At 36.7% G+C, this 15,466-nt stretch overlaps 1 protein-coding gene across 1 annotated transcript in view; it reads left to right on the top strand.

The window, feature by feature from the left end:
• The first annotated feature begins 10,719 nt into the window (after window positions 1–10,719).
• Window positions 10,720–15,466, top strand: part of LOC107653654 (nuclear factor 1 A-type-like) — a 164,800-nt gene continuing 160,053 nt past the window's right edge. Inside the window, exon 1 of the mRNA XM_016440435.1 lies at window positions 10,720–11,493. Coding sequence (XP_016295921.1) covers window positions 11,398–11,493 — 96 coding nt within the window. The 5' untranslated portion in view covers window positions 10,720–11,397. The remainder of the gene's footprint in view (window positions 11,494–15,466) is intronic.

The raw sequence follows: 15,466 nt of genomic DNA, 5'->3' as shown, positions 1-15,466 counted from the left end.
GTAAGCAGATCTAGCAGTTTTTAGAGCTTTTCTGTATGTAGAAGTGCTTTCCCTCCATGCAATATGAAATGCCTCTAGTTTTGGCACCTGCTGAAGTTATTTTTTTGTTAATTTAGCCACTGTATTGAATAAATACTTAGGGATGTGTTTGTATTCTTCTAAAAGACACACGAAAAGTAATCAGATCTAGCATTTTTTTAGGCTTTTCTGTAAGAGAAAGTACTTTCCCACCATGCAACACGAAATACCATTTTCCGGGCTTCTCTCTTTAGGGCGCGAGTGTGCTCATTATACCACGGTGTCTGACTGTTTTCCTTAATCTTCTTTAAGCGTAAAGGAGCAACCGTATCTAAATTGCTAGAAAAGAGAGAGTCAATAGTTTCTGTTACACCATACATTTTTTCTGAGCTATTGGATATGCAGAGGAATTGAGACAAATCGGGAAGATTATTTACAAAGCAGTCTTTTGTGGTAGAAGTGATGGTTCTACCATATTTGTAACAAGGAGTTTAATTTGCAGCTTTAGCTATATGGAGTATACACGAAACTAGATAATAATTTGAGATATCATTGCTCTGCTGCAGAATTTCAATGCCAACGACATCAATTCTATGTGATAGTATTAAATCTAAAGAATGATTATGACAATGAGTAGGTCCTGACACGTGTTGTCTAACCCCACTGATGGAAGCCATCTACTGCATCTTTGCTTTGATAATATTACTGAATATGATCCAGGTGTGGTATTTGATAAAAATGCGATTTTGCTCAAAATGTTGCTTTTTTATGAAACCTACCTACACTCGAGCGTTGATAAAATAGCAATAATAAAACTGATTCTTTTTGTTTGAAAGTAGAGGGTCTGATCATTATTTTGATGTATTGCATGTTCAGATATTCATGCAACAAAATATTCTGGGGGCCATGAAATATTAGTAAAAATCAGCAAAAGCGGTGGCTGGCAACTTTTTTCAAAAATGCTGGCGGAGAAAGAGTTAAAATCACCAACAATTAAGACTTTATCTGCAGCCAGCACTAGCTCAGATAGAAAATCAACAAAATTCTTTGATAAAGTCTGTATGGTGCCCTGTATACAGTAGCCAGTAAATATAGTTTTTCCTTCAGTCTCATATTATTTCTGTTATTAGTTTTGTATTTTTCCTTTGTATCTCATGTCCCTTTAGGGGCTCAGTAGAAACCTGTTTGAACACAGTCATTGTTTAGCAATCTTGCAAAATTACATCTCCTTTAAATATATACATGGTTATATTCTTTGGCACTTTTATTCATCTAACAGTGCAGTATATACAGGAAATGTGGCGATGATGGAGGGGAAGAAATCTCATCCCGGATTCAAACCTGCATCGCCCACATGACCACCAAGGCTCATCACCGCACATGCACCAACCACTAAGCCACATCTAAGTTAAATATTTACTAACTCATTTGCATTTTCTTTTCAGGCCTTAGGTTTCGCAGGCTGTAGCTCAACACTGATCTTGGACAGCGATGCTACCTATTAACATTTAAACCTAGTGGACGGCTGGATGTAAGAAGAATCACTTTACAGGCCAACGGTGACACACTTTAGGCCTTAACCCCAGTGTCCAAGTCCAGGCCTGTTCCAGCAGTCACCACCTGAGTCTGACACCAGACCTGAAGGCCTGCAGAGAGGTAACAAGGTGCGAGAGCAGCTCTCCAGGCAGACAAAACCAGCCAACTAGACTGAAAACAAATGAAGGCAGGTTTGTTTAGGCGCTAAATATATCAGTTTATAACATAAAACACTGAAGGAACTTGCATAACTCAACACGGACTGCAGGGAACACAAGATGAGAGCTGAAACACACTTCTGTCATCAAAGCAGAAAGGTGGTTTGGAAATATACCATCCTTTGGGTTTGTGAAAGGTGTTATTTCAGAACAGTGGCAGTATCACAAAGTGCAGAGGCTTTTTTAATGCCGTCTCTGGGGGGGACGGCGCTACAGCAGGCCAGTGTGACTGTCCGACAGCTCTGCTTGTCTGTTAATCTGCGCTCGCTGTGAAAGGGGGGCAAGCGGACGGCGCTGCCAAACACGAGACACACTGCAGATGGCAACACTTCCATATTCTGTTTCTTTTCTGGCCGACTCTCCTTCTCACCCGCTGTTATTCATATGTATGAATGTGCTGTGAATACGAGCGCCATCGCTTTCCCCATTTCCTGTTTCGCTGTTTTTTTCCCCCCTGCAGATTCGTACGTATCGGATAACAATTTCACAATCGGCAAGGTTCGGACGCACCACGTTTCCAAAATGTTGAGCGTAAATGTCTCAAAACGAGCACGATGGAGATGTTACAGCCAGAGTAAAGCATGCCCATGGCACACTAGCTCAAAGTGCTTGTGATGCCCGCATGCTTTTTCTGGGTTTGTGCCGCAGCACTGTGATGGACATCTGCTGGGGCTTGGTGAACATATGTTTCCACAGCACTCCATTTCCAAAATGAAAAACATAATGTCTGTCCAATTAAATATGCAAAAAACAAACACCTTTTTAACTAACTCAAAAGACATTTTGTCGTTTTGAAGTTTAATATTTTGATTTTGTGACTCTTCGGGAACTTTTCTGAGACACACTGACAACTTTTAATAGCGTTTCTAACAGGATATTATAAATTTAAGAGAAATTCAACTGAACTTCAAGCCGTTTTAACAGTATTTTGTATTTTATTTTTCGTACTAACATTAAAAAAATGTAAATATTTGTGAAGTGAAAAGCTGTGTGTTTGTAATAAACAAATCCATCAAGACGTTTTAACTTAAAACTGTTGCTTCTGGCCAAAATACCAGTCCATAATAACACTTTCTCCAGTGAGAAAGTCCATCCCCTGTTGTCCTCTCACATCAAAATACACCAACATATTTGTTTAGAACTGTTTTTGCTTGTAAACGGTGCTTGATCTGTGCATATTTCTCTCCTGATTCAGACAAGATGACTTTTTCACTAGAGAGAAAGTATTTTAGCCAGAAGCAATGGTTTGAAGTTAAAAACATTTTAATTATGTATTTGTTTATTACAAATACGCTGCTTTTCACTTCACAAGATGTTAATTGATGGACTATAGTCGTGTGGATTACTTGGATTATTGTGATGTTTTTATCAGTTGTTTGGACACTCAGTCTGATGGCACCCATTCACTGCAGAGGATCCATTGGTGAGCAAGAGATGTAATGCTAAATTTCTCCAAATCTGTTCCAATGAAGAAACAAACTTATCTACATCTCGGAAAGGTTTAGGGTGTGGACATTTTCAGAAAATGTTCATTTTTGGGTGAAATATTCTTTTAACTGACAGGTTGTGAAAAGTCTTAAAATACAATGTTTTTATTTTTTTCAAATTAACACAAAATTAAAATGTAGCTATCGGTTTTTAAATGCAACCACATTGTATATACAGTAGCTTAAATAAATAATTTTTATTTCTAATAACTATACTTAACTCATCACCACTATTGCAGTGTATTGTTATGATCCTGATGACGACAAAATTAATTGAATTGTTTGGTCCCAGCCAGTCCAGCGTAAAGTCTGTCGTTTGTCCAGTTCACATGGATATGATTAACTGTGGCAGGAAGTATGAAAGCACTGAGCCTTACTGTAGGCTGATCAAATTAATTATGCTAAATAGCAAAAGAGGGTGAAGGCCAAAACTGCATTGTTCAATGTGATCGGTTCACAACACACTGAATGCTAAAGCTAAACTTCGCAAGGAATACAATTTTAGTATGCAGTTTTCAGTATTTTATGTCACAATATGTAAAATCACCTAACAACAATTTGTCACAATATGTACTGTAAAAACATTTAATGTATATGTGACAAGGGACATCAAGTTTAATCTGGAACACTGTAAAAATCTAATTGGTTGACCTTACTTGCAAAAGCATTGCTTTAAACTTAACATTAACAACTACAACATGTATCCATAGATCCCTATGCTTGGACCAAGTATGATTAAATTATTCAAGCACAAGAGCTTATGTCCCACAGCCTCAATTTAGCTTGTAACATAATGAACACAGTTAGAATTGGTATTTCAATTGTTAATGACTCTTTTGTAGTCAAAACTTTGAGTAGAACAAAAGCCTCACAGAAGGCCTCAGTTCAAGACTTTAATCCGATAAGTTTTAGGATTTGTTGGCAGGGGATCACCTTCAGTAGCCCACTGTCCTTCTCGTCCCCTCCTTTCCACAGTACCTTTCTCCATTTTTTCCTCGTTTACTCTCATTTTTCTCTCCACACCTTATCTTGCACACAAGGCCCTCTGCCAAAATCTCAATATGTTGTGCACCTATAGTGACGATTTTCAATTAATGCCTCCATTCATCACCGTACAGTGATCTAATTCTGGATGTCCCTGTTCTAGAGGGAACAGTGTGCTACGATTTATGATGCTTGGGATACAGTAGCTCAGTGTACCCTGATGGACTTATTCATCCAATCACATCTAATAAATTATGTCAAGTAAGCCTACAGACTCATTATTGCTGTGTACACAACAAACAAAAAGCCTATTGGGTGTGTGTTTTTATTTTAACTATGGGCACTTCTAGAAAATAGACTAAATAATTTATTAAATTTGTCCACTAACAATGTGCAATAGTAAATATACACGTATCACAGGAGAAATCGGTCCTTTTTTTCTCAAAACAAGCATTTTTTCTCACCGTGTCATTTACATTATCTTAGAATAAAATGGTTGACTCCTGCTAAATGCTAATCTGACAGCTAACATTTCCAAAAGACACACAATCAAACAATATTTCCAATACTGTGACAAAGCTTCATTGGGAACAATGCAGAATAAATATTGTACAGGAATACCTTGATTCTTTAAGATGAAGAACATAATATGGTTTTAAGCTGAACACACTGTTGAAAATCGAAGATTTTATGCTTGCAATCAGTAATCAGCCTTTTTAATGCCTGTGGATCTTTAAGATATACAATCATGTATTATTTCATGGTATTTATTTATAATATTTTTAGACCTCCGAGGCAAAAATAGCATTTGTAATATTCTGTAAAAGATGTGTGGCTTGCCGCTTTTTATGCGCGATTGCGCGTGCGCGAGACGTCTGTTTCCGTTCCCGCGAGTAATTTAGGCGCCCGTGAGAAAGAACTGAACCTGTTGTTGAAAATGTCGTTTCACTGCTCATTAACGAACAATTCGCGATGAATATAATACTTAAGACCGTAATTTGTATATTTAAGATGTCATTTTATTTGAATTTAATTAGTGAATACTTCTTGAACTGGCAGAATTGTCGCGTTTTTTCGCGTTTTGTCAACTAAGTTACTTCGCATCACGTAAACTGAGGTAAACCATATTTAACGCTATGTCTGATTCTTACAACATGTATATTACATAAATGTATTTAAAATTACATCACACTTCAATTTAAATCGTGTTTTAAATGTATTATATCAGTCATTCTTGAGACATGGGACAAAACAGGTCCAGCAAGGGTAACTGCTATTAGGTTTAAAAATAAAAATATTTTCAATTTTAAATATCATGAGGGATTAATAATATAATTATTTAACACAATTATCACCTTCAATTTAATTTTCTCATTATTAATAAATGTAGTTTCATTTGTCTGAGTACAAGGTTTAATCTTTTCAATTTTGCACCCTGTTTTGTCCCACTTCTCAAGAATGACTGTTATGATTAGAAATGTTGGGTACACTTCCTACCATATAGTATTATGGTTTTACACGAGGACCATCGACAAATATCTATCTATCTATCTATCTATCTATCTATCTATCTATCGTTCTATCATCTTTTGTTCTATCTATCTATCTATCTATCTATCTATCTATCTATCATCTTTTGTTCCGTCTGTCTGTCATCAGTCTGTCAATCTGTCTTTATATCTATCTATCTATCTATCTATCTATCTGTCTGTCTGTCTGTATCTCTAATCTAAATAAAAATGGAAATAAATAATTAAGTTAATACAATTAATAATATAATTAAATTAAATATATTAATAATAATAAAAACATTGATATTTTAATAAATGCTATTTATTTTTACAGAACTGAGCTGGGGTGATGAGTGGGAAGATGAGTGAAGGTCAAGACAACAGTGCTGAGGATGCTGCTGGCTGACATGGGACATCTCAGTGACAGCTTTGGCCGCCATTCATCGCCATTCTCTGTGATTAACTATGATGTACCAGGATGGACATCACTGAGGCGGGTATATTGTAGGGCAAGAGCCCTGCACCACGCAAACCACCTATTGCCTTAAATGGCAGAATGGCACCACATCTTGTTTTGGGGAGATGCAGCACTGTTGCATTTGGCATACCTTATCAGCATTTGGCCGCCATTCATAGTGTCTGCGGGGCTTTTTTTTTCCAGCGTCCCAGTTTTCGTACTCATGCAACATAGCAAATCCTTCAAAAGTTGTATGTTTTTCTTGACTCGGCCATCAACTTTCCACTAACAAAATTGATGAATGCCTTCAAATGATCCATTATGATATCTTAGATTTGTGGGTATAAATAGCACTGAAGGACACTCCCAGAGAAAGGTTATCTGCCAACCGGTCATTAATCTGTTGCGTGGGGTTAATTGTCTCAGAGTTTGTTCTCGTGTCACAAAATGTAACAAAATGACCATCGCTTTAAAGGCATTTATCAACTCCAGTATTTACAGGAAAAGTTGCCTGGGTGTGATTATAATGAACGTGACGCTGATATAGCACATCTTGGCCATGTGTAGATGCTTGAAGCAGATGGTCCTTATGGCCGTAGCTCAAGCCTCTTCTCTTTACCCAACTTTCTTATCTCTGCCAGGCCCTTAGTCTCAGGCTGCGCTCTTCTGGCACCTGCCACGCACAATATTCTGTTTTTCACGCACACAGGCTATATCGACCATAAACACAAACAGATATGTGTGTATTGGGACCAGCTGTCCCTTTCGTTTCCCATTCTATTATTTGTATTATTTCCACACCTTTTTGAATTGAACTTCGAACTCGCACCAATATATAAATCTTTATGAATAGCAATGGCCGTGTTTGTCCAGACACATGCAGTGCAGCTCCAGTAAATTGTTCTGGATTTCATTCTCATTGATTCCAGACAGGTTTTTTCCAACAATGGGTGCATTATTGGATGGTTTTCCCTGGCTTCCTCTGGCAAATTGAAACATTTTGGACCGCGCTAGGGCAGACGACCATGTGGTGTGTTTCTAATTGGTCGAGCGCATTTGCAGCAGGTCCCTATTACTTTCTTTGTTTAGCGTTTGTCTAGCAGGCGAAATCAAGCGGAAGTTTTCCACAGTGGCATTAGGCTTCCATTTCTCTCACATTAATGGCCTGTTGGGAAGTATTTCTGTCATCGCTTGTCTCCAATAGTGCTCATATCTTTGGAGTACTTGTCTTAGACTGTAGCAGGCCTAGAGAATTTCTGCATGTGACATTTCAAAGACATTGTTGAGGTATCAGTCATAACAGCCGAGTAATATCGATGCTAACAAGACCACAGATGACGAGGAACTGTTTATTTGGCTTCATGCAATTCCCTTTACAGTTTAATAACCTGGAACATAATGGCATCTGCCAACAATCAGAAGGGAGAATGCATGGAAATAAACACTGGTGCTTCCTGGTTTTGTCAATATTAAGTAAAGATCATGTTCCATAAAGATATTTTGTGAAAATTCCTGCAAATATCAAATATCCGATATCAAAAATGTATTATCATTAGTAATATGCATTGCTAAGGACTTCATTTGGAAAACTTTAAAGGCGATTTTCTTAATAATTCGATTTTTTTGCACCCTCAGATTCCAGATTTTCAAATAGTTGTATCTCAGCCAAATATTGTCCTATACTAACAAACCATACATCAATGGAAAGATTATTTATTCTTATTTATTCAGCTTTTCTTTTTCTATTCAGCAATTAAAAAAAAAAGACCCTTATGACATATACAACACATATATAACTCAAAATGAATAATTTGTATATCACCTTATTTTTAAAGTTTTTCTTCCCCCCCATTTTCTTTCCTAAAATTTATTTTTTAACCCCTTAATTCATGTCAGTTATTCCACAGTTTCACCTCTTTAACAGATATACATCTATTTGTTTTTATATTCATCCTTGCCCTTTTTTATTTTTATTTTTTTTGTATTTATTTATTTTTAATACGTGTTTCCCTAAGTTCATATTGACCTGTTTTGCCAGGTAATAAAACGAGTGTGTTCAGCCTGTTGTTCATTTCGTATTAGCCAAAATGTCGTAAACAAAAACATGAACATTATTAGAAAGCACTTAGCATGTCATGTTTAACCAAGTGGCATGTGGAAATGCTAAATGTGCATGAAGAGAATAATTTATTTTGGAAAATGAATTTGTCATATCAGCAGTTTGAAAACAGTTAGTAGCGTCAGTGTAGCGTGGTTTCACGAGCATGTCGTTCATGGTTTGCAGGCTTCCAGCTGGTGTTTTCTGAATCTGCCGCAAAACAGATCATTTCAGCACTTGTACGCTAGAGATCTATACCTTGTAAAATTCAGACCTGCCTTTGATTTGCTAAGTTTCCAGTAATATAGAATAACTGGATGTGAAGATCTGGGCATTGCTAGGTGGCAGAGTACTTTTCCATTGCAAAGCTTGTGCCAGATGAAAGAACAAAAGAAAAACAGATGTAGACAATCATGTTTTGGGGATTTTGAAGTAAAATAAGGTTAACAAGAAGATGCCATATATACACATGTGGTTACTTTTTTGCTTTTTCACATAGATTGAAACAGACTTTCTAACCACTATATGAATGCAGCAGGATTAGACAAGTCTTAAAAAATGTTTACTTCAAGCTTCTCTATAAGGTATTGAGACCAAAACTTTGGAAATTTAATATTTATGGATTATGATGGAGATAGCAGTCATTAGAATGTCTAAACACTTTATTTTTTGTGAAAATTCATGTTTTCATTGATGCTTATCCACAGTGTTTGATAACATATGAATACAGTTCTTTCATTTTTGCTTTTGATAAATAGGGAAAGGGAGCCAGCTATATATTCAAGTATATTATTTTCCTCTTCGGGAGAAAACTTATTAAGGTTAGATTATACTAAAATGTCACAGAGAGTGCTGCATCTGAAACTTGAGAGCAAGTTTATTCAAAGCAGGTCAGATCAGTGCAAGAGTGCCTTCTACTGGGCAACAGAGGAATGTGAGATTGATACCAACAATTTTCATGTCTATTTCTGTTTCAGTAAATTATTTGTCTTAACAAGCATTTTGCACATAAGAGAAGGTGTTAATTTTATCTTCATAACATTTGTAAATCATTCTAAAATATGACAGTTTTGAATATAAATTCTAAAAAAAGATAAATTCTGTAGCCATCTAGTCAAATTTTTTTATTATATTCGTTATTTTCTTTAAATTATTATTTATTAATAAAAATTAGTTTTCAACATGTAAATACATATTTTACACTCTTATTGATCCAGTGCTTAACACACTCTTCATTTGAAAGCATCTCTCCTCATTTATATGCTATTTGGATCCTCAACACTGTTTAGAAGCGATAGCACTTAAATAGACAGCATTGTTGAAATGATTACCCCCCAAGCTTTCATAGTGAGAGGGCTGTAATTGCATTCCTGTGCAATGTTAGCCCTTTCTTTAGCTCTGTGTGGACCCTAGTGACCTGTGAGATGTATATAGTAAACAGTGCTTACTGGCCGTATGGCACAGCTCCCAATCAGGGCTAGTGTCCAGACCCCTGCTGTTCTGTTCGCAAGATTATCTGCCGTCATTTCTCACTGAGCCCAGCGCTACTGTGGCCGACCACGAGTTTTAGCAGCTACGGTTTTTATTTTGAGTCAAAGTTCACTCTGAGAGAATTTAAAATAGAAGAACTTACAATTAAATGAATAACAATAATAGTTCAAAATTCCTTAAAATACATTTAAATAACTTATTTTATTAATATTACTAATTAATTTAGTCATGTTGAATTTGATAAATGTTAAGGACAATGAGTATTTGAAACCTTACTTTATTTAAAATGTTTTTGTTTCCAGCTGAGAACATTTTAAGTCATTTTCAAGAGGTGTGTTTTTAGTGTATTTTCAAAAGTCAAGAAGTTCTAGGAAAAAAATAGTGACCGTTTTCTGACATGTGGTGAAAAGTTGATCACCCATTCTTTTTTTTTTTTTAAACTGCTCATAGGTTTGCCGCTCACTTTTGCGATTAGTGACCCAAACCTTCGGATAAGGGTTACCTGTGGTGCTCCACTTCTCCTTTCCCAACAATGTTCCTAATATCTCCAGCTAAATCGCATTCCTCAGCCATCGTCACAATGGGAGAACTGTTTGAAGCCTAGTCTCTCTCTCTCTTGCCCATATCTCAGGTATTCCCCTTACTTAGGAACCTGAAGCTCCCAGACCTCTCATAACCTCTGTCGCTGTGTCACTTTTGAGCTTAGAAGAAAAAAACGCATTTCAGGAAAAAGAATATAAAATAAAAAATTGTGATATTGTGTTTTAATAAAATCTTTTTCAAGAAGAAATTTAAATAATTTTAGAGTGTTTTATTTAAAAAATAAATTAAATTAAATTAGAAAGTGCTACAGAAACTTACAGTGGTTATATTAAAGCCTCGCCGTAAATGATATCAGGATGGTCAGTGCCTTAACTTAATAATTTAATAATTTACAGCAGTATAATTTCAACATCGTATAAGCAGAACTGTCAATAGGCGTAAAATATTTTTGTTGGTGCGCTCTATGATTTGAAAATAAATTTGCCCCAAAAAAGAAACCTTTTCCGGCACCGGGGGATGAAGTCCAAAACAAAACATTGCATGATAGTCTTTAAGTAGTTCCATCTGTCCAGCAGAATTTCAGGCTAATAGCCTGTGGCACATCAGTCCGTTCCCTTAACTCCCGCAACCTGACTCTGTCCTATTAAATCTCTCCACTCCTCCAAAAAAAACAAAAACAAAAAAAAAAAACAAGTGAATGAAGGAGAAAAAGATCTTGAGCAGACCCAAGTCAACTAAATTGTGATAGTGATGATGATGATGGCAGTGATGAAGCACGAGCCCTAATTAAGGAGAAAAAAGGACCTCAGGCACTCAGTGATGTGGAAAAAAAGGGCTCATCATTGTGGTGTATTTTTTTAAGGACAGCTCGCTCTGTGAGCAGAAGACTGCCGCTCACCTTGCCACGGGGTCTGCGTGAGATTGGTTCATTGTCAAGGATTTTTTTTTACCCATGATTCCATATGGTATGGAGTGGGCTACATGTTGCCCAACATGCCAGTGCAAATGTTTTCTCAATTAGGTGTCTTATCTCCGGTGAGTGCGCTAGCATCAGATGAAGCTTGCTGACAGCGTAATGGCAGCTAAAACCTCGGAAGGCTCAATCAAATGGCAGCTCTGCTACGACATCTCGGCCAGGACTTGGTGGATGGTAAGTTGGCAGCGACTGAACCTTTTTCTTCTTTTTCTTGTTCTTCTTTTACCTTTTTTTTTTTTTTTTTTTTTTTTTTTTGAGTAAAACTTCCCTCCATTTTTTTTTCCATTCACAAAGAACACACTTTGTTTTTTGAAACTCCACTTTTCATTTTTACATCCAGTTGGTCGAAATTAGTTTTTTTATTGTAGTTTCGTTCCACTCAATAGCTCCTCTGTTGGTCCTGTCACATTTGTCTTCTTTGTTGGCTCTTTAATGTACTCCTCTTTTATTGTCCACTTTGTTAAAGATGTCAGATAAAAATTGACTAGTTTTTTTTTTGTTGCATACTAAAAACATCCACGTCGAAACAAAAGCTCTTTTGTCACTTTCGCACAAGTGACATTTCTCATTCATTCATTACTTTCTGCTGTCAGTCCGTATCCACAAACGAGACGTCCCGTGTGTGTGTGTTTTCCCTTTCCCCATGTCTTCTGCTTTCACTTGACAGAAAAGTTTTGCGCAGGAGTCCAAAGAAGGAAAAACAGGACAGAAAGGTCTCGCATCGATTCTTTTAATCCCTTGTTTACACTGAGGTTTTGTGGTCCATGCGTGGTCGCTCGGTACTCCGCTCCTCGGCTATGACACTCCGTCGCTGCAATTAAAGCATGGAGAGGAGAGAAGAAAAAAAAAACTCCAAAGTGTTCTGGGACAAGAAGAACTCTGTGCCGGGGCAGATTAACTTGCTTGTTGTGGTCAGTGAGGCCAGACAACCTTTGACATAACTGCCGCTCCACCAGAAATGAGGAGAAGTGAAAGTGGGACAGGAAAAAAAGACCGGTTTGTAGATCGCAGCGAGATGAGGAGGGGTAGGGATTCACAATAGTCTATTGTGGCCGGCAGTTACAAATGAGCCGCTTCGGGTACATGAAAGGCTTTTGAGAGCGTCCTGGGTTCATAAGGCAATGATTCATTAGCCCGGCTTGAACTTAAACAGTATTATTGCCTTCATTATTATAATTGCTATTTTTTTAACAAACTCCGAAATAACTTTTTTTGCACACACTCCTTAAATACAGTTATGTTGCATTGGGACAATAACTGTATTATTTCCCAGTTAGGGGAGCATAAACTTCAGATGTTGGATTGTGTCTCCCCCCTCCTTTTTTTATGAGTTAATACGGTTTGAAACTCTGGAAATCAAATTCTAAATGTCAATTTGTTTGATGGTTTTGTTTGAAATATTGTACAAAGTTGAAATATATATTATATATTCAAATTGCCATTAGTTATAGTACAGATGTTTTTCTAATGCAACGTGGCAAAATTTGGATGAGTAGATTTTGTATGCATTTGTACCCGGCGTATTATATTTTAACACATTTAACAAATTTGTACAAACAACAACCAAAAAGATATTTTAAATGGTACAAAATATAATTTAATATTAGTGTTTTTTGTGCTTACCATGTGTTTTTCTTCTTAAATGTTTAAACTTTAAACTCTTAAACTATCTCCTGCTGTTCTTATTCTTAATTACATTCAATATTTTGATCAGATGAAATAAATACTCTGTTTAGGAATTAATTTTTGATTAGTTTACATGGTTGTTTTATGTATTTGTAAAAGAAAAGACAAAAAAATTGAAAGTGAACAAACAGGATTATTGATTTTTTTAAATCAATAATGAATGTTTAATGAATGGGGTCAAAATGTGACCTTCTCAGCCCACCTTTTCTTTGCCCATTTCTGCTTTTTCATGACCAGTAATGCCTGAAACGTCTAGACAACTAATATGCTGCTCCGATTACTTTTATTCTAAAACCTGAGCTTTAAAATGCAATTTCACTTTTCATTTGTTTGTTATCCTTCAGTTTTTTACTTCGTCGTCACAGTTGGATTGTCAGAACATGTTTTGTTTTTCACTGGCAATTACTCGGAAAATTAGGATAATTTAAAAAGGAGCAAGACTGACACCCTCTCGTAAAAATAATCATCCATATCCTTAATAAAGCTTATTTAATTGCCGACATGCGTGTAGACATTGTTTAAAAATTACCTGCTGCAATTAACACCGCTTGTTCTCCTGAGGTGCTTGAGCTTTTGGGGCAAAGAGGCGGACCAGATCGGGGCTGATGTCCACTCACCAGTGCACTAATGCTGCTATGATGGGATCCCTTACCACCTGAGGGGCTAATGGGATTTTACCCTCTGTACAATTGGCACTTCTCTAATCTGCTTGTCAGAGAGCAGACACCCCCGAGAGGCACAACATTTGAGGTTGAGAGTCGGAGGGAATAGGTTGAGGCTATAAAATCATTATATGTTCTCTGCTGTCAGGGTCCACTGGTGTACGCCGCCCGCAGCGCTAACATCACAGATCAAATTAGGTTAAAAGAGAGACAAAAACACTGTCAGATTTCATAAGCCCTCCGTGTTAATTCTCTTCACATGTGCTGTTTAAATATGTTCAGGGTTATTGCAACTTTTGAAGAGAACCTTATAATTATAGCGTGATATAATTGCGTCCAGCTTGTTAATTAAAGTCTTAAGGCGACCTTGAGTGTATGTAATGGAAAATAAATTATTCATGATTTTGCGATTATTTCTTTTATTGGATTTAGATTATTATAACTATTTATAGGATACTCAAAGATGAGAAATTGTGTTTGATTACTTGCCCCCTTTATTTATTTATTAATAAATCAAATTAAATACTGATAAATCATTGAACATTCTGCTAGCACAGTTTTTGCCATTTAATTGTGTATTTTTATATGTAGTAATAGAAACGTTCTTCCATTTTATACTGAATAATGATTCACCAGTGAAATAAGCAAAATGTCATCTAGTTTATTAAAACAACTCACAGCTGGAGTTAATTGCATTAGGACTCTTGTTATAAAAGTAGTTCTACTTTTAGGTTATTTAATAAAGCGGTTTTATTTTATTACACAGTTTATGACGCAACAAGGCTTTAAAGCGCAAAGACCACATGACAAATCCTAACACAAATCTATCGTGGCATTTTGTTTTACACAAAGTCCCATTTTTGCCGCCTGTTGTCCGGGCAGTGTGTGTCATGTCGGAGTGGAAGATGTTTCTAATTTGGCCTCCACCGTGGACTGCGGAGAAATGATTAGAGTGGAGGAAATTGGAGGATTAAAATTGTCTGCTTGAACTTCCTGAGCACTGCATGCTCTCTCAGCATTTCTGCTCTGGGACTTCCAGGCCGAGCCCTGAAGCGAGGGAGCAGTTTCTATCCCACTCGCTCAGACCTCCAGAGCAGGGTACACACTGAGAGTACAGTGACTCTCAATCTGTTAATGTGCGCCGCGTTACCAGCCCTGAATGACTCACCACCCACCTGAAGGAGTCGGAATTAATTTGTCAATGGGTGACAGAGCAGCACCTTTAAAAGAGCAAATTAGAGCTATTAAATATTTGTTCTTCCATTTAATATCTCCCTTTATATATATATTTATATACATACTGTGTTTTGTCTAGATATTTTTTGTTACTCTGACTTGCATTATGAAGTCATTTTTAACTTTTAGAGACATTCTGCTTGACTTAAGCAAAGTCTCTAATATCCGTTCATATGTTTAATATGTTAGAAAATGTGCCTGAGGGTGTCTTTGCCTCTTTTGTAATGTGATGTATATCTGCTTCATGAGCCTAGTGTTTTATGCCCAGTTCCAAGAGCTCATTTTGTTAGTTGTTTTCATCTTCTGATTATATTTATGCATATATATTCCCCCGCCCCCCCACACACACACACACACACACACACATATTAAAACTGCCAGAAGTTGTGAAATGCGTGTTTGAATAAATTAATGCAGTGATGGGCTCTGAGAATATTGACTGGCGAATTTTAGCATTCTCTGAAGCTCACACTTGGCACACGATTGTTTTGTTGGCGTTCCATCAAGAGATGCGAAGAAACGAGGATCAGATTTGGACATGGCTCTGTGTCAAAAAAAAAAAG

This window comes from Sinocyclocheilus anshuiensis, unplaced genomic scaffold, assembly GCF_001515605.1.
Source record: "Sinocyclocheilus anshuiensis isolate Anshui unplaced genomic scaffold, SAMN03320099.WGS_v1.1 scaffold1079, whole genome shotgun sequence".
NCBI lineage: Eukaryota > Metazoa > Chordata > Actinopteri > Cypriniformes > Cyprinidae > Sinocyclocheilus > Sinocyclocheilus anshuiensis.
This window is presented reverse-complemented; position numbering and strand designations above follow the sequence as displayed.